This window comes from Pomacea canaliculata, linkage group LG7 (assembly GCF_003073045.1).
Source record: "Pomacea canaliculata isolate SZHN2017 linkage group LG7, ASM307304v1, whole genome shotgun sequence".
Lineage (NCBI taxonomy): Eukaryota > Metazoa > Mollusca > Gastropoda > Architaenioglossa > Ampullariidae > Pomacea > Pomacea canaliculata.
In genome coordinates this window covers 23,046,419-23,066,005 of record NC_037596.1, presented here as the reverse complement: position 1 = coordinate 23,066,005, position 19,587 = coordinate 23,046,419, and the positions used below count along the sequence as shown (strand labels likewise).

Here is a 19,587-nt window from a genome sequence, read left to right as displayed (position 1 = left end):
GAGAGAGTATAAAGTATAAATACAGATCTTTACAAAACTTTGTATTATTCGCGGCTAAGCAATAAAGGGACGGTATGTTTACTGTCGTAATTAACCATAAGCAGGCAATGTCACATATATTCTATAGTGTCTAGAGCTTACTTTGTGTTAAGTAAACCTGTGTTTATTCTTTTTTCGTCTACACGTTAAAGCATCCAACATATGAAGCCCTTCCCATAACCGGCACTAGAGTGACGTAATACTGCACCTGTCGTAGTCCATGATGGTGTTGAGGCGGTGTGCGATGGTGATGATGGTGCAGGAGCTGAAGGCCTCACGGATGGTGTTCTTGATGAGGGAGTCCGTCTCCATGTCAACGGCGGCCGTGGCTTCGTCCAGGACCAGGATTTTGGTTCGGCGAAGTAGCGACCTGGCCAGACACACCAACTGCCGCTGACCCACACTGTGAATGAAGCCAAATGAGAACATTTGAATTAAAATATTGGAAAAGTGGAGGAGTGGAAAAGCAAACAATAATTAAAGTGGCACGTGGCTTAAAAATTGAAAAATTGACTGCTTTAGTGCTTTTCTTCATTTGGAGTATTTTTTAAGACGGTGGAAGTACAAATCGGTTAACTAAAACTTTTCCAATTAATTTATATCTGCACAATAAAATAATAATAATATTTAATCATCCAGTTTGAAAGAATAACTGCGAAAAATTTTAAGCTCCGTAGGTGTCTTCGATTTTGTGTTCTTTCGTGTGTGTGTGTGTGTGTGTAGGGCGGAGGATGTAACTGGATGTACAGAACTCGATTACCTTAGCTTTTGTCCCCCTTCTCCGACCTGGTGGTTCAGGTTTTCTGGCAACTCTTCTGCAAAGCGCTACAAAAGTGAATAAAATCACTAATCCCACATTTTTCTTCCATTGTGAAGATCAAACACTTGCTTTATTATTCCTTACGGAAATATATTTTTGCCTCTTAAAATTTTGTTCGCTTCGTTAAAAATGCAGAAGACTATGAAAGTACGGTCACTGAAATGATACAAGATGAGACAGCTCACAAAATGAGAAATGAGGCACACGGCTTAAAGTACAAGCCGTAAAGACACAAATGGAAAAATGTCTGTGATGTCTGTTTGACTACGAAGACTAAAAAATAATGTTTTAAGTAGAAAAGTATCTCAAAACGTAGCAAATACTTTAAGTTGAGCAGTCTCCAGTGCTTTCCATATTTGGTCATCTGAGTATTGATCCAGCGGGTCAAGGTTCATCCGTAGGGTGCCAGAGAAGAGAACGGGATCCTACAATCGAAAAAAGGTCAAAGGTAAACCCATGTGTCAGAGAAAAATAGCTGCACTTTGTAGGTATAGATTTGTCTATTTCCCGTTTACAAACGGGCATCGCGTCGACCGTGATTTTTAATTAATTAATTTCAAGACCCTCAGTCTTTCCAGCACATCTGTTGTCTGCTTGTAAGGTTGCAAAACGAGGGCTTACACATGTTTGTAAGGTGATACGAGTATGCATTAATGTGATAATTTTTCTTTATTTATCTACTAAGAAAAGTCTGTGCTTTGAGTAAACATCAGAGAAATGACTGATAATGTAAGACAGATGTGTCAAGTTACCCAAAACAGCAGTAGCCACTACCTTTATTTGTATTTCATGTGCTCCATCTGGCCGTGTGAAACTGGCTACAAAACTAACGAAAACGCCAATGTCAGACATTCGCTGTCATTAATTTAAATATTTAATTAAATTTCACAGTGCCTGTAAATAGATTCATCGTGATTGTCTCCCTTGTCTTCCATCTCCTCTACTTAAAATAAATATTCACAGTTGGCGCCATGTTGCAATAGTCTGGAGGTTACCTGTGGCAGGATGGTGATGCGAGAGCGCAGGTCGTGGAGCCCGATGTCGGCGATGTTGACGCCGTCGATGATGATGTTGCCGTTACAGGCCTCGATCAACCGGAAGAGAGACAGCGTCATCGAGGATTTACCTGCCCCTGTCCTTCCAACGATGCCGACCTGCACAGAAAATTACAGAATATTTAGCCTAAAAAATACACTTTATAGATTTTTTTCTTTGTTCTTAAAGAAAGAGAGAGAGAGAGAGTGCGCGAATGTGCGTGTGTGTCTAACAGAAAGTGAAATGACACTTGTTATTGTTTACCTTCTGACCAGCCTCAACAACGAAGCTGATGTCTCGCAACACGAGGTCAAGGCCGGGTCGATAGCGCGTGCTGTACTCACTAAACAGCAGACGACCTCTCTCGGGCCACGAAGGATCTGGACGTCTCAAAGGGTTAGTCCATAGCGCCTATAATAATAATAATAATATAATAATAATAATAATAATAATAATAATAATAATAATAATAATAATATAATAATAATAATAATAATAATAATAATAATAATAATAATAATAATAATAATAATAATAATAATAATAATAATAATAATAATAATAATAATAATAATAATAATAATAATAATAAAATAATAATAATAATAATTTTAAAAAGTGATCTTTGATTCATTTTCACTGTAGCAAAAGTTTACATCTTGTCACACTGAGATATTCTGTGTTCGAGTTCTAGTATTTTAGAATTTACTTTAAGGTACAATAGATGCTTAACAAACAAAGAAATGACGATTGATGGAACTAAAAAATGACGAGGAGCTGTTCGTAATCACGGATTATTGAACCCAACTGGAGTGAAGGCAAGATGAAACCTCTGTACATTTAGTAACCATAGCTACCGATTCTCTACTTTTAAAAGGCCCTATTTCTGACCTCTGACTCCAGCTGTGAGTATTCCCTCACCCTCTCCACGGACACCATGTTTGTCACAAGGTCGGTAATCATTCGGACCGTATAGCTGATAAATTCCGACATCTAAGAGGGCATAAAAACAACAGAGTTTATATCATAGAAAGGAGGGGGAGAGAAATAAATAGTCGTTATTACAGGAAGCTCTCTTTCATTGGTACAGCACCCTCAGAGGCAGATCATCCTCCACAAGAAAAAAAAACAACAACCAAGGAACACGTTCAACCTCTACTATCTTTGTTCTGCTAGCTTATGTGGTCGTCACTAGCGTTCAATCACCTGCATCGCGTAAGTTACAGAGAATCCCAAAGATCCTCCTCCGATGCCTGGAGTGGCAATGGAACAGATGGCAGCACCGAAAATGATAAGATTTGTGATGATTTCTAGGTTCATTGTCATCCACCTGGAGGGAAACAGAATGTCAGGCCGACACCACCAGCATAAACTACATGATGTTTGAGAGATAGCCGAATTAGCGATTTATACATAGATAAATTCAAATTTATAAATATTATATAGATATAATTAGTGTCAATTTTTGACTTCGTATACTATTTCCCTTAATTTATTTAGCTTTGTTTTGCTAAAAAAATGTAATGGAACTGTCCAGCAAAGTGTTTAACATTTAGACGAAATCAACATTTAGACAGTTTACTTGTCTCTCTCTTAAAGGGATACTCAAGGCTTGTGATAAGGCTGTGGCGACGGTCAAACGTTTCAAAAATATATTTAGTTACAATTACAGAGCACGAGAGCGATACAGGAGAAATAAATGATTCATTTCTCACGTAATTACCACTTATTAGCACTATGTCGGTTGCCGATGTTTATAAAAATCGAAAAAAATTCAGTGAAATCGACCCTTTGTGTCCTTCCGCCGAGTAGCCGCGATAGCTTCCCGAGATGGAAGACTAATTGTCTCCTTATGACATCTTTCTCCTTATGACGTCAGTCTCCTTATGACGTCCGTCTGCATATGACGTCAGTCTCTGAATGAAGTGTCTGTGGTCATTGGGAAGATTTATCGTTGGATTAGTGATATCCAAACTAATCTACAATCAAGATGGCTTGCAGCATAATACGTCTCACTCTTTGGGCTCCCAAAGCTTGTTGGTACTGGGATCGAGCCTTTCTATTGGTATGCCCCACTCTTTTCGTATCGCCTTGTCTTTCGGAAACTGATGAAAAGAAACGATTGACTCTTTTCCCATGCTTTCGTGGAAATCGGGTGCAGCACATTCTCGATGCATGGTTCTCACTATGGAAACCACACGTCATAGGGTCACGTGACGGAGAACGAGATTTCGTCGAAGCAAAAAAAAAGAGTCCCGTGTCATTTCTCTTATTAACACAACATTCTACTAAAAACCTTGAACGTTTTCCACATGAACACACATGACGAGATTCAAATTTATCCTACTCTTTACGCGATTCACCAGTTTTATTTTGCCTTTAGAATCCCTTTAATGTACAATCGATGCCGTCTTATTAATCAGATTTCTCAAAGGTAACTCCATTGTCACTAGGATATGGAAACTAAGTCAAGGGCACGACTTCTCGTTTCTTAAAGTATTTAGTAATCTTTACATGCCCTTTAACCTCACCTGTGTGCGCTCAGACTAGTGAAGCACAAGGACTGGTTTCTGTCCACCCGTCGTTTTATCTCCTCGATGAAGCGGTCGACCGCTCGGTAGGCGCGGATGGTGGCGCCGCCGCTGATGGTCTCGCTGAAGTGGACGTAGATGGGGCTGTGAGTGACCGACTCCATCCTCTTCAGCTGCCGGGACGTCGGGATGTAGAAGGTCTGTGTGCACAGTCGACTTTATTTAGAGAGCAAGGTGAGAGTAGCAGTGCTTTAAGAGTCATAGATTTTTTAATTGTGGGTTTTATAATTTTTTTTAACAAATCAGTTTGCTCAACAGTCTTGATTTTCTCAATTAGCAACGCATTAAATGCACCATTTGAATAGAAATTTCGTCGATGGGAAGATTGATATAGTTTTCACAGCCACGACGTGTTGTTAAGGACTGTTACCTGCAATGAACTGTACAGGTACAAACTTACCTGTATGAGGAAATACAGGATGATGACAGGAATAACTAGGAAAATGAAGAGCGGTGTACTGATGGAGATGACGATGATGGTGACAAGAACCATCGCCCCATTAGAGACAGACTCCTGAGTGTTGCTTGGAAGGATGTTGTCGATGGTATCTATGTCACGCGAAAATCTGTTTGTCAAGAAATATTTCTGAATTTTAATGATTCATCTTTGAGCTTCAGGTGAATCAGGCAGTTAAGTAAGCGTTTGTTTGTTTGTGTTTAACGCCCTGCCATTATTGGTTTGTTTATTGGTATTTAACACCGTGACAGCAACTAGCGCTATCTCAAGGTGAAAAATCGTAATCTTACCTTCAAAAGTTAAGGGACATAACCTCTCAAATGATATAACAATATCAATCAACGCAAGAAATAAAAATATGTAAAAGAGTAGGTCAAGTGTAAAAAAGGAGTGGCGAAGCCCTGAAAGACAACCAACCAACAACAACAACAACAACAACAACAACAACAACAACAAACAACCGAAAGAAAACAGTTATTAGGACATAAAATTTCTTAAATCTTATTTTAAAGTCCTGTCCTCCTTAACAATGTAAAGACTGCCTTCTTTAGGATTGACCCTTAGCACCACTGTGGCCCCATGGGGTGCCATTTCTGATTTGATGTCAAGTTTTGACATCCTGGAAAGGTCAGGGCAACGAATGACCCCCCCCCCCCTTAAAGAGAGTTGAGGGATCGATGAGGAATTACCATTATGAGCCGATCGATAAACATTTTTTCGCCCCATCTGCGCAGAGCCTCAGACGCTTTGTGAGTTGCGCACTGGACAAGAAACTGTCCACAGCGCAGACATCTAATAGCAGAAAAGTTTGTAAAGATGCTTCTAAACCCCTTTGTTAGGGCATTGCTAGCAGGGTCGAACCAGGGATACATAAAGAATATACTCTGGCTTTACCAGTATAGAGACCAGATTGAATGAATATAAAGATAATTCACCTGTTGATTATTCGTCCAACTGGGGTCGTGTCAAAGAAGACCATTGGTGCCCGCAGTACACTAGCAAGAAGTCTGCTGTGAAGGTTCTTGGAGGCAACAACCGTTCGAACACAAATCAAGAAGGTGCTGAGGACCAGCGTGACGACTGTACGAAACGAAACACGGGCAAAGATACAAACATGGTCTACCCTGCGATTGATTAGTTTGTGTTGGAAGCCTTGTTGTTTCCCTGTTGCTACCACTCTCAAATGTTTGCATTTTTGTTAGGAGCGGACTTTAATATTTGGGATTCGAGAGCAGAACAACTGGCTGCTGACCAGATGATAGCACATAGAGTTAGTCTTCAACTCTCAAAATCTGATAAAGAAGCATCTTCAGGGTCAGCAAAAAATCTTTATTAACTTAATTGATTTTAAAAAGGCTTTTGACACTAGTTTTAAATTTCGTTTTCGTGGATGTTCCTAACCGGATAAATGTAGACAAATATACGTTTTCATGACAAATACATAAGTGCTTTTAAACTTGCTCATACGTTCATCCTTATTTGGGTTTTGGGATAATGGCTAGAGGTTGAAAAAAGCGCATCATGTCCTAATGTGACATCAAATTTGTTAATAAAGAATTGTCGTTGTTGCTGTGTTTGTCTCTGTTAATAACTTTCTACTTCTTAAAACTTCTCATCACATACTCTGCCCGAGGCCAAACATTCCAAACAGCATCAGGTAGTAGTCGTTCTTGACTTTGTAGTTGTGCCGCAAGGTGGCGTTTCCGTGGGATGTGGCGAGGAAGTTGTCGTCTGTCCAGCGGCTGAGCCAGAAATTACTAGAAGCTTGGACGGCTTCAAAGAGGAGGAACAACAAAATGGATGCCGTGAAGGGTACGGCGCCTGCTGCTCGTATGTAGGTGAGAAACACGCTCGTCTTCACCTGGAAGGTAAGTGGGGAACTCGAACAGACATCGGGAAAAGATAGAAAGGCCGACTTATTACTATTGTGCTACCTCTTTACCTGAACTTCACAACCTGGGTGTAGCTGCACAATATGTTTAAGCCGCTGTAAGAAAAAGAAAATCGAGAAATGTTTTGTAGAAAGCGCTCAGATGCTATCTAGATACGTTGCACAAGCGCGTGCAAAAATTTGTGCTGACAGAAAACAAAGTCTGACACCATGAGTTTTATCTTTTAGATAAACTGATTGTTTGTATACATGATGTTTGACAGTCTGTATATCCTTCCTGTCCCGTAGATTTTTTCTTTAAGTAAGTAGCTATTTTGTACAAAGTGAACAATTGTTTATATCATGTGTATCTTTCTTTATCTACCGTATCCATTATATGACACTAATGTAGTTTTATTTATTTGCATCACACGATGGGGAAATAATCTACCCTTGATTTGTTTTCCTTTTCTTTTTGTCGATTTTAAATTTGGATTTTACTATTGGATATTCATGTTTGTATTCACCTCGACTGTTTTCTTTTTTGGTCTTCTCAACTGGATTGTATGCCATGCTTTCTAATAAATATATTGCGCCACAACATATTGTTTCAAGTACTTGGCTACATACGTTTCCTTTCTCAATTGTCTCTTCCTTCACCAGCCTATAGTTGTCCTCCTGTGATGTGTCTTCCTGAAGGTGGCACGTGCTGAATTTACATTTCGTTGCATCAGTCATCCTCGATGATTTTGATGTTGTTCTTCTGGACTTCCTAGACGAACATATTATCTTTGGATTCTTAATTCCACCGCATTCAAATTCCCGTACTAATTAAGATAAGATTTATCAAACAAACTACGAAGGATCAGTTTGTGGCTTATTTTCAAACATTCATTAACCTTCGTTTTCTTATGTTCCCCTAAAGATGACATTTACAGAATACCTTCAACGGGCAATTAGTGTTCTGTTACTGTTGTGACGCCTGATTCGGATTTGTCACGATACACAGTAAGCATATGTTTGTAACAGCAAACGTTTAACCGGCTATAACTAAATGTACTGGTGTAAGGTTTATGCTTGAAAACACCTGAATACTGAACATGTCGTTTAAAGTTCTTTTTTGTGATCTGTTATTTTAAAAAAAGTTATTTAAAAGCGCAAAAGAACCTGCGTCTAGAGTTGTCTTTGCGTGTCAGATCTTCGCCGGAAGTTGTGCCCTCGGAAGTCGCCGTCTCCACGTTCTCTCGGATCTTATTGATGAGAATGGAGACTGCGAAAAGAATGAAAAGATAATTTTGCTTTTAAGAAATCTCAAACGTTGCCGTTATTTGCTCCACATACTTTGAAAGTAACATCGTTTATGTCCGGTAATATTGGGTGTAAACACTAAAATATAATCAGATCCAAGACAAGGGATCAGACTCAGTCCAATCACCATAGGTAGGTACAGGTAACTTTGTCTAATGAATGGTACGATCGAATGCAGAGCAGATGTTTGCTGGTTTAAAGCAGTGTCCAAGATACAATAGGCTAGGTAACTTCAACGCCTTTAAGCAATCGGAGCACTTGAACTCTTTACCATTTTACCATTTACACTTCTAGGTTTTTAGGCTTATGACACGATGGACAGCAAGTAACACAATACAAATTAAAATAAACCCATTGTTGCATTTGAGATCACATGATTACTTACTCTCAGGGTCTTCCTCTTCTTCCATGTCCTCCTTCTGTTGCAGATGAAGTTTGAGGAAGTTAGCGAAAGGTCCGTTGTGGGACATGAGAGTGTCGTAGCTGCCTTTCTCCGAGATGCTGTTGTCGGACAGCACGATTATCTCGTCAACCATCGGCAGCCAGTGGATGCCGTGTGTCACCAGCACCCGAGTCTGGTTGAATTAAAAGAAAGAGCAGTTGCAAATGAAGCGTATCTGACGATTTGCTGATGACTCAAAGAAAGACAGAGAGAGAGGGAGATAGGGAGGTTGAGCTGACAATGATGGGCTGCTGGAACAGAGAGAAGCTAAGAGGCCAATTAAGGAATGATTACCAGAGGAATGAGACAGTGGAAATAACAATATATGACAAAATTTGTGAATGAAGAGAACAGTAATAAAAGTTTAATAATGCTTATATTTCTGATAATTTTCAAAACTTAGAAGCGTGAATCATCTTGATAAAGTTGGAAAAAAGGATACCTATGCTAACTATGTGGACTTGTAAAGTGCATAAAAGTGAAAGATAAGTAATTAGAATACACCACTTTTGTAATTAAAAAAAAGTAAAGGGAATTAAAAGAAAATTGGGAAGTCTTAAACCAACTTAAATAAAATAACTGTACGCCTCCTGGTACCTCCTTTCGTATGACCTGACCTTGTGCTGGAGCAAGCCGTTGGGGCCAATGACCTCGGTGAAGATGTGTTTGCCCACGTGCGAGTCCACGGCGCTGAGCGGGTCGTCCAGTAGGTAGATGTCGCTGTCACTGTACACGGCGCGGGCCAGACTCACTCTCTGCTTCTGACCCCCACTCAGGTTGATGCCCTGACACACATACAGACATCATTATCTTTGTCGTCATTCTTCTCCTCTTTGTCTTTTTACTAATCCTTGTCGTCATCATGTTTATCAACGTTGTCGTCCTCATCTTTATCGTCCTCGTCCTCGTCCTCGTCATCGTTCTTGTCCTGTCGTCATCGTCCTCCTCCTTGTAGTCCTCGTCGTGGTCCTCTTCCTTGTCTACTTGTCGTCCTCCTCCTCTTCATCCTCGTAATTACCCTTTCACCAATCTCAGTCATGTCTCCAGCAGGCAGTATTGCCAGGTCAGGCTCAAGTGCGCATGCCCGCAGGACCTGTTGATATCTTTGTTCGTTGAAGAGTTTCCCAAAGAGGACGTTGTCACGTAGCGTTGTGTGTTGTATCCACGCTTGCTGAGGGACGTAGGCCACAGAACTCTGAAACATGTTGTGTTGGTTTTGTTTGTAAAGAACTCACAACAGTCCTATAAAGTCTTAAGGAAAAATCCATCTTTTAAATATCTCGTGCGTGCTCTACCCAAGCATCATAAAACGAAAACTTAAAGAGCCTACAACTACACACATGTATACATAGAGCTACCAAAGCTCTGTGACTCATAAGATATCCATTACAACTGTACTTTAACATTAAGACTATATTACAATATCTCGCTGTTGGTGTTTTTGGAGGTACGTCTGCCTAGTGCATATTTTAACATTGAGATGATTAAAAGAGAGAGGAAAACAAAATTATCTACAAAACGAAGTCTCTGACAGCTCTGTGAGCATGTGCCACAAATAGAAAGAAGAACCTTAATCCTCAAATGAGATGAAATTTTCTAAAGGTCTAGTGGGAGACAACTTTTAATTCTTTATCTAAAGTTCATTGCAAGGTAGTATGTTCATAAATCTGTAAAATAAGCCACTTCTGTTCTTGAGATACACGCCTAAAAACATGGCGATGCACAGAAAGAGTAAAGAACTCCGACGTCTGTATTGTACATGGATACGTTTAAATAATAAAGACCTCAGACAGTGAGAATACTGGGACCTTACATTAATTAGTGAAATCTGTGTGTAAACACCACACCACCATTTTCATTTCACTGGGTGCATGGTGACGTGTGTAGGAGAATATCTGTCCAGATTCACACACATTTTCAGAACTACAATTATGCACTAACCTTTAAATAGTTGTTAATAGAAAAGTGACAACTCTAAGACTAAAACTCGCTGTTGTGGTTTAAAGTCGTATATTATCACTATCTGACTTAATTACTATATCTTGTATTTATTAGTTCCTCCTTTGACTACAATATTATCTACTCGTACTAGAAAAACAACAGCCGAGGTCACTTGCAACACAAATATTTCTATAAAAGGGGCCCCAACATAGTGAGCTTGAAAAACATTATTCTTTACCTTCATGGTTACTTTCCCTGACACTTTTTCTATTTCTCCTAGAAGTGACGAGATCAATGACGACTTTCCACTTCCCACGTGACCCACCACTGCTACCAGCCTGCCGACACCGACGCTGATGTCGATGCTGGAATTATCCAACATTCATAAGAAAAAAGTTTAGCTTGGATAGATCATGCACTGACCACTTCGCAGATGACATTAGTCTCCTATCTTATCGGCAACAGCTTGCAAAATGTCGAGTGCTGCTTTTCTTTAGATATGACATATTTTTGTTATTTTTTCTAACATACTGGTTTGAAATTATTTGACTTACTGTTGTGCAAACATGAAAGGTATAGTAAGGGGACATTGCGAAATTTTATTTATCTGAGACATTTCTCCCTGTTATGATCCGGTCTTGGAAATTGCATGAACTTCACTTTTCGATTTTATGTTCATTCTGTGTACCTAGAATCGGTGTTTCACTAACTACAAAGGCATTTGTTTGCAATGACTATTTCGCTGAAAGCAATCAAAATACTAATTCTAGTATTGGTTGTATTACAACAGACAAAATAACTATAAATAACTACATGGCAAACCTTTTCCCACAGATTCCCAAAAGTCGCGATATAATTGGTCATGACGTCACTACATCAGCCGTTTGCGTTTGGCGGTTAATATTGTGCATCAAAAAAATAATAACAATAGGAATAATAATAATAATAATAATAATAATAATAATAATAATAATAATAATAATAATAATAATAATAATAATAATAATAATAATAATAATAATAATAATAATAATAATAATAATAATAATAATAATAATAATAATAATAATACTACATAAAATGGTATTGGAAAGAGACGAGAAAGTCCTGACTAATTAGCAGTAACAAATAGAATGACAAGTCACACAGGAACAAAGAGATTAACAAGCAGAACAGCAAACAAAGGAAGAATCACCCACTTTTTCAAGACAGGTTCGTAGTGTTTGTCCCACGTGAACTTTCCGTTTCTGATGGAAATGGCGTCGACTGTTGAAAAACAATGAACGTTGTTAAGATTAAACGGTAGGTGAACAACTGTCATAAGTATTTTTAAATAGTTTAAATAAGCAAAGCGTAAATAATACAAATAAAAGGAGTAAAAAAATTATTATTTTACAGAAAGGTCAAGGTTTTTTTAATCGTTTGGTCATTCTTAATTTTATGCCTACGTGTACTTTGGATATGCATTACTTTATGTTACCAAACAACTAAAATTTCTTGTTACTTCAGGCTTTAGTTATAATTCCATACAATTTTAAAGTTGAGAATCAAGTATATCGCTCAGTCATGTTCATGCCTAACTCTTGTAACCTAAACTTCAGCTCTCTGCTTTATTAAATACAGTTTTATGACTTCTCAATGGTGGCCGGCACACTAGCGGTTTGATAATGTCAGTTTTATGGCATCTAACCTTGGTATTCTATTGAATGTGTTCCAAACAGTTAAATTATTAATAATTTACAAGTTTCCAACAAAGGCAAAAACGACAAGTGAGTGTTTTACATTTTCTTTTTCCAGGTAATTTACCTGAATCGGCAGCACAGGTAACGCTGTCTGTGTCAAGGTCTTCACAGCACAGAAACTTGTTGATCCTTTGTACTGACACCAAAGACTAGGGATCAGAAGCACAAAGAAGAAATAAGAGAAGAAAATAAAACCATACCACATAAATGAAAACAGAAAATGACAAAAACGCTAGAAAGTATTAAACTAAACTACCAGATAGAAGGGAATAAAGTTAAGTCAGCAAAATGACGGAAGCAACTGAGCGTAAAGAACGACAAAAAAGGTAAGAAACAAAAGAAATACATAAGGCTAATAAAGAAAGAAGTAAAAATAACAAATACATTAAAGTAATAAGGAGAAACAAATAAAGAAGATGAAATGAGGAGAGGTGACAAAAATTAGAAAAATAATTAAAGAGATAAGCATTGCTGTAGTCACAGTAATCACAGACCTGAACGGTGGTGGATATGACTGTGGTAAGCATTTCGAGAGGTGACCTCAGCATGTTCCACAAACCCAAGGTAGGACAGGACAGTAAGAAAGACGAAAAAGGAGGTTAAATGAAATAGGTTAAAAATCAAGAAGAAATTAAAAAGGTAGACATTACTTTAGTCTCAGTGATCACAGACCTGAACGGTCAAGGAGATGATTTTGGTCAGAAGGTACAGGGGCACTCTGAGCAAGTTGAACAAGGCCAAGGTGACAAAGGCCCGCCGAGCGTCCAGGTGGTTGTCAGGGGAGACAACCACAAATGTTGCAAACGTGGCCAGAGTTACCTTCAACAGGGACAAGCAGGTGTGAGAGGAGTTCATAGAAGTGATAACAATAATACACCAGCCTCAGACATGGACAACAATCATGTGTACTGAATTTTGTCGCCGTTTGCTGTAGTCTTTATTCCAACTAATATGAATAAATACAATATAGGAATATAGCGAGATAAGTCTATAAGTATATCAATCATATGCACAGAAAACATGTTTTGTTCTGTTACTGCGTGTATTCAGACTTACTGGTCAGACTTTAGCTCGTTCAAAATCTTCTTATTCTCTATTAAAACACAGTTATAAGTACTTTTTCTGCCCAATAGCATGCTTTACTAATTTTTTTGTTTTTAGTAATACATCTACTTCTTTTTTTTTCTCTGTCGCAATTGTCTGTAGTAACACTAAAGAATATCCCGATTTAAAGAAAGCAAAGAGTTCACTTCAAAGACTGACCAGAAAAGGTGCCAAGTAGCCGCACACACTCATAAACATGTTCAGGTAGGAAATTCTGAGCAACACATTTGTCTCCTCGCTCCTCAAGTCTGTGATCAGTTTTTTGAAGGAAGGTTCCCATGCGTACATCTTTACCACCTGAGGACACACGCAGGCGTAGATACACAAAACACAGACACACACACAACATGAGACAAGCTGGAAATCTAATGTATGCCTACTACTATTTCTGAAAAGGGCTTATATAGAAAATAAAAAGAACAAATATACAAATTTTTACAAAATCCATGCACAATTAAACAATTAAAATACTGTTTTAATATGAGATTTGTATATACATTTAGCGCGATAATTTAGTTCTTTAATTCATTGAGACAGGTTGCTAAACAATCAACACTGACCCTCATTCCATTCAACATATCATTGGTCAGCCTAAGCCTCTTGTCCTTGAACTCGAGGTTGCTGATGTTGAGTTTCTTTTGCCAACTTGAGATGTAGGAGTTGAGGGGGACAAGAAGGAGAAGCACGATGATGCCGGCGAAGACTGAGGGGCCGATGTAGACGTAGAGGACACCGACAACAATGATAGCCTGTTAGAGGACACAATAGTGATACAGGTGTAATAAAACCATGATAACCTGTAATTGAGCACAACAGACACGTGTCTATTAACCATAACATGACGATAAACACGACATTGACACCTGTAGCAAATAGAGTGCAATACCTGCAACAGGTATCACAAAGAAATAATATTACCATGGTATATTATGGAGAAATAGCAAAATGAAATCATTTGAGACCTTAATTAACCTGAGGTTTAATGTTTTACATTAGCCAAGGTCGCTCTGAGCAAGGCCAAGCTCCGAAGAGTCAAACTCCCAAAATGTGTCGTTGTCTTGGCAACTGTACTGGCAAACAGCAGTTTGGATGTTTCATGTTGACCAACTTTCTATGTAGCGAAGTTGTTTACCCCCGTAACCACAATATATCTGTAGCATCTACATACAGCTTTGTTAAATAATCGACGACATTTGTCTGATCAGAAATGGCTTCTGCGCCCATAAATAATTTGAGAATTTCTAGCATATTGTTATGAGGCGCTGGTCCTTTGTGACTAGAAGCAGAGATGAAATAATAAACATGGAATTTCTCTCGATGTTAGAAACATTCTAGTGAATGCGATAATGAAATATTTCATCTCATAGTGTTGCTATCGGGTTAGCCTTAATAACGGGCGTTATTTACCTGAAGAGGAGTGGTCCAAGCGAAGAATAAGAACATGGCCTCCTGAATGCGTTGACAGTCGACAGACATGAGGTTGGTTATCTCCCCACTGGCTGCCTGTCGCCGTGCGGCGCTGTTCATCGTTAGTGACTAAGAAAACATGGACAAACAGAGACAGAAAAAATAAATCAATGGGTTTAGTACTAGCAAGGACTATACATAAATTGTGTGAGTGATTTAGTGAAAAGACGATTTCACCTCTCGAGAAAAGAAAAGGAAGTATCACGCCTACTCAATCGCAAGCTCTGTGACTTGGTGTTACACCAGATAGTAATTGTTTCACGAGAGAAAATCTGAACACATGACTCTATTGTAATCACTGTACTGGTTTCAGAGAAGGGGACTGACAGGATGATAAAGTACATCCTTGGTCTTTCCCTACCTTGCGCGCCGACAATTTAAAAGACACGACTGACACATGTTTGGTGAAGCTGGGTAGATGTATTAGCATACATACACTTACATGGGTTGTTGGCTGGCTGCCTGCACGGTTGAGTCCTCTTTCTTTATATCGCATACTTACTGATGTAAATATACCACACACTCACCTGCCTTTCACTCACCTTTTTGTAGATGGCGGCAATGAGGATGGTCTTCAGTTGCATGCCGACCACTTGGCAACACCAGAAGCTGAAACAGGCGAGTAGTGTCCTGACCATGTACACCAGGAACATCAGCACCGCCAGCACGTAGCCAGACCTCGTCTGCTTGTCGTTGTCGTCGGGGCTGGTCACCTGCTCGATCATCAGCCTGCAACAGGTGTTCAGTCGCTCAGGTCCCTCGTCCACACAACTTCTGGTGTCAAGACTACTTACTGCTACATTCGATATCTATTCTAGCTTTCTAGCCTTATATCATGAGTACAATCAGCAGATTTAAAAATTAATAAAGAATGGGCATGAAACATCGCAGTGATGATCCACTGTGCTTAAGCCTGTATTATAATTTTCTTTTTGGAAATACAATGTGACATAATTTCCTGTGGATTTACAAGAGAGCACAATTTAACAATGAAATAAGATGAAACTACTTTTTCTTCACCTAGAATTATTTAAAAATACTTCAAAGTTGTGTGCTCCTGAGTATCAGAGGTTTCTTAATGCCTGCAAAATTTTAAAAAGTGTGCAGACTCATTGGTTAACATTGTTATGAATATTTACTCATTTTTGTTTAGTATTTAGATCGGGTATTGCTACACATTGGTAGTATTTTCTCAGTAAGATATCTCGTCATAAAAACAACGTTTTAGTTAGCTTTTTTTAATATTAACATTACATTGAGTATGCATCTAATTAGCTGACCCTGACGTTCCAATGTCATCCCCTTTAATAATTGACAACATCCGGGTACTCACCCTAATAACACGGGGCATAAAGTCAAGATCCCTTCGGATACCGCGTTCGCGAACAGCCCGAGGATGAGCCGAGGTCCTACGAGTTTCACCAAGACTCGGAGCAGCGACGGCGTTTCTTCCTTCACCTCGTCCTCCCCTGGGCGGTGGAGGGTCCCATAGGCTGTGGTGACTCCGCCATTTTCTCGCGAATTGTGGGCGGAACAGCTTGGGACGAGGGATCTGGTTTCCAAGACGGTTGCTGGAAGGTGAATGTCTCGTTCTATGGAGTCTTTGGGAAGAAGTTGAAGTGATGTGATAGTGGAGTCGGTGTTGGTGCCGTTCCCTGGCTTACCCCGTCTGTGACATAGAAGACACAAAAATTAATTAAACTGAGCCTCATGTAAGTTGATTCAAGATTTGTGTTGGCCTCCTCCGCAGCGAGCGCTGAGTTCCATGGACAAAGTGAAGTAGCCTAAGGTGACTTCGTACTTTCCCTCAGAAAACAAAAACATGAGTTCAAATAACGATTGTCACACTGGCTTCGATGTAGCTCAGGATAAAATTGTTTGTACCCCTTGCTGGCGCCTGCCACAGTGAGGTAGATGTACTACAACTGCAGGTGAAGATCGACGACCCTTGGACCGAGACCAGCCTGGACAAGTCAGAACCAAGCAACCAAATGGATTCAAGAGAGTGTAATCACCCCTAGCAAGAAAGGAAGACTCATCCAGTCAAGGTAAGCCGGTAATAGCACTTCCTTTGTGTAAAGGACTAGCGATTGGTACATGGGACATTCGTTCTCCATAAGTGTAAAAAAGTGCACGAGCTTGTCTAGAGCTTGAACGATATGTTGTTGCGAAGGTTCAGACGAGATAGTGATGCTCATTGGTCACAGGCTGTTCTACGGCTGTGAGAAAGCGCCACCTGGGAATAGCTTCCACGTCCACGAATGAAAAGCTGGAGCAGTACTCAGTTGGTCTCCAATCTCGAGCAGACTCACGTTCATCCGCATTGCGAGCAAGCAACAGAACTTGACGGTGGTTCTCGTTCACGCGCCTCTCACCGACCTATGGGAACAGGGTTAGATGTCGGGGCAGTTCTCATTTGGTCCCAAAACTTGAGCAGAGTAACCTCCACAATATAACTATTATACCGCTGTACGCTCCAGTCTCCTTTTTACGAACAGATGGAGTAGGCAAGCAGAGGGTGTCACGGACCAGTCTGTGAGGGGCGGGAGGTTATTGCCCCTGTCTTTTGTTTTCTTAGAGATTATTGCCCTTGCCTTACATTTATGAGTGTGTTGATTGCGTCGTGGTTTCGCGTCAGAACCCGACGTCATTTTATGACGCAAAAAATGACGTAATTTGATAGAGACGTAAGTGAAAAAATATTTGGAAGAGAGCAGACGGCTGTGAGCAGGGAAGAGAGGCGGACGTAACGTGTGTGTGGTGTTAGCTTGGGATATTGTGTGTGTGTCGATCCCTGCAAGTTTATCTGTGGTGCTCGCTTTGGGTCATGTGTTGATCCCCCGGAGTATATTTGTGGTGCCGGGAGTATATTTGTGGTGCCAGCTTTGGTTCATGTGTTGAACCCCTAAATTCGTGCAGTGGAGTGTCGAGAACACCAGACGATTTGATTGTCCGCTGATGCCGACAACGCATAGTAAGACTTTTGCCTTTTGAGTTTACCTGCAGAGAGAGAGAGAGGAAAGGTCGTACCACCCCATTGTTTATTTCCACCGTCTACATTAAAGGGAGAATAAGACGGCACATGGACTGTGTGTATGTGTGTGTTGAACATTAAAGAGCACACGAACATTGCCGGTAGCTAGAAAAGTGCTCGGAGAGACGTATCGTTAGTTGCATATTGAAACGGACTGATATATTTCGTTAATATTGATTGCTTTAAAGTATTTGTTGCCCTCGACAAATCTTTGTGTTATATTGTTGAAAGAACACGAAAGGGGACGTGTGCGTGTAGTGAGAGGAAGTGAGATTAAAAAAACTAGCGTTCCTGACAGGAGATACAGAGGGATACATAAGAGGAACATCTTTTATGTTCAAGAATCTTAATGCATATACATGTACCAGCAAATAAACTGAAAAAATTAATCGCTTCAAATTTGGCATGAAAAACGAGTGGGGATGCTGCTCAATAGAATTTCCATAGAGTCACCATCGACTGTTACCAATATCAAGTATCATTTTGAAAGAAAAATTATGTAGTTGGATTTTATACAGCAGACTATCTTAAAAAATACATTTCAACGCATTAATCGATTAAAAAAATTCAATGACCCGATATTAGTATAATTCTTTATATATACTCAGTAAATCTCACATCGGAGGAAAAAAACCAAGTGATTGCTGGAGAACCACTTACTGTTTGTTACTAAATCTTTGTCTCTCCAACTCCCACTCTCGCTCAAAGGACGAGACAAGGACGTCACTGCTGTCTCGTGGGTTGAGGTCAAAAAGGTCAGCCTCCGTAAGATCTTTTTGCCACCCAAGGTAGATGTACCTAGAGGTAGAAGTCTTATATACAGCGCAGTATAAGGCAGTGTACAAGACGTATTAACCCACTAGCAAACACATACCATACACCTACATAAACATACAAGCACGTGCTCGTAGAAACACACACACACAAACGCCGAACAGACTGTAAACAAAAAAAAAAAAAAAAGAAAAGGCTGCTACAGTCAGTAAGAGACACATTGATAAACATGTCTTTACCTTGTCATCCATGCAAACAGCATCCGGCTTGGAAAGGACGCAGTGACCTCTGGACATGGACGCTGTAAGGAAACAATATATAGTAAGAGTTTGTCCAAAGAAGGTAGAAAGTAAACTGTTTTTTTAAAGATATTTATTAAATTCCATTTGACTGTTAAAAATAAATTATATAAATATTTTAACCAAACCTTCTGCTGTTGCTGATATCCAGTCTGAGCTTCCTTAAAAACTTCCGAGAAGCAGAACAAGATTGTCTGCATGCTCTCTATGGCGACGGTCACACAAAGCAAAACAAATTTCAGGATGTCGTCGTTATAATCCTGTGATCCGCATATTGTCTTTGTCAAAACACATTTGTCATAGAGCACATTCGTGAAATCATAGAGTGTTATAGCATTAATGTTTTTGGGGAATCAAAATTCTATTCAAATATTAGTAAAATGGACTTTTTAAGAAACGAAAGTTGTAAGCTTGTGAGGTGACTTCACAAATTTGACTAAGACAATCATGTAAGCTGAGATATTTTTTATCGACAGTTCTATTTTGTCATTTAAATCTTTACTTAGATATACATCACAATCAAGAGAAATATTAAATTATGGAATTCCATTCTTTATTTTAACTCGAAGTATAAATCTAAATGTAACTTTGTATTGTTTGCAAACCATGTAAATGCTTTTAACCAGATCTTAACGACTATAGTTGATTATAGTTTTCCTGTATT

The 19,587-nt window shown here is 39.4% G+C and overlaps 1 protein-coding gene across 1 annotated transcript in view; it reads right to left on the bottom strand.

Annotated features, from left to right (window-relative positions):
* The window catches only part of LOC112569533 (multidrug resistance-associated protein 1-like), a 53,197-nt gene that overhangs the window by 32,666 nt on the left and 944 nt on the right, over positions 1-19,587 (bottom strand). The window contains 28 exon segments of the mRNA XM_025247342.1: positions 248-442; positions 800-864; positions 1,183-1,284; positions 1,855-2,013; positions 2,159-2,305; positions 2,786-2,887; positions 3,101-3,224; positions 4,426-4,625; positions 4,886-5,051; positions 5,878-6,022; positions 6,566-6,803; positions 7,443-7,584; positions 7,980-8,082; positions 8,506-8,695; positions 9,180-9,347; positions 9,581-9,757; positions 10,742-10,868; positions 11,703-11,769; positions 12,310-12,394; positions 12,918-13,064; positions 13,509-13,646; positions 13,910-14,098; positions 14,757-14,885; positions 15,359-15,545; positions 16,150-16,485; positions 18,511-18,648; positions 18,864-18,925; positions 19,052-19,183. Of these exon segments, the coding sequence (XP_025103127.1) occupies positions 248-442; positions 800-864; positions 1,183-1,284; positions 1,855-2,013; positions 2,159-2,305; positions 2,786-2,887; positions 3,101-3,224; positions 4,426-4,625; positions 4,886-5,051; positions 5,878-6,022; positions 6,566-6,803; positions 7,443-7,584; positions 7,980-8,082; positions 8,506-8,695; positions 9,180-9,347; positions 9,581-9,757; positions 10,742-10,868; positions 11,703-11,769; positions 12,310-12,394; positions 12,918-13,064; positions 13,509-13,646; positions 13,910-14,098; positions 14,757-14,885; positions 15,359-15,545; positions 16,150-16,485; positions 18,511-18,648; positions 18,864-18,925; positions 19,052-19,183 (4,160 nt within the window).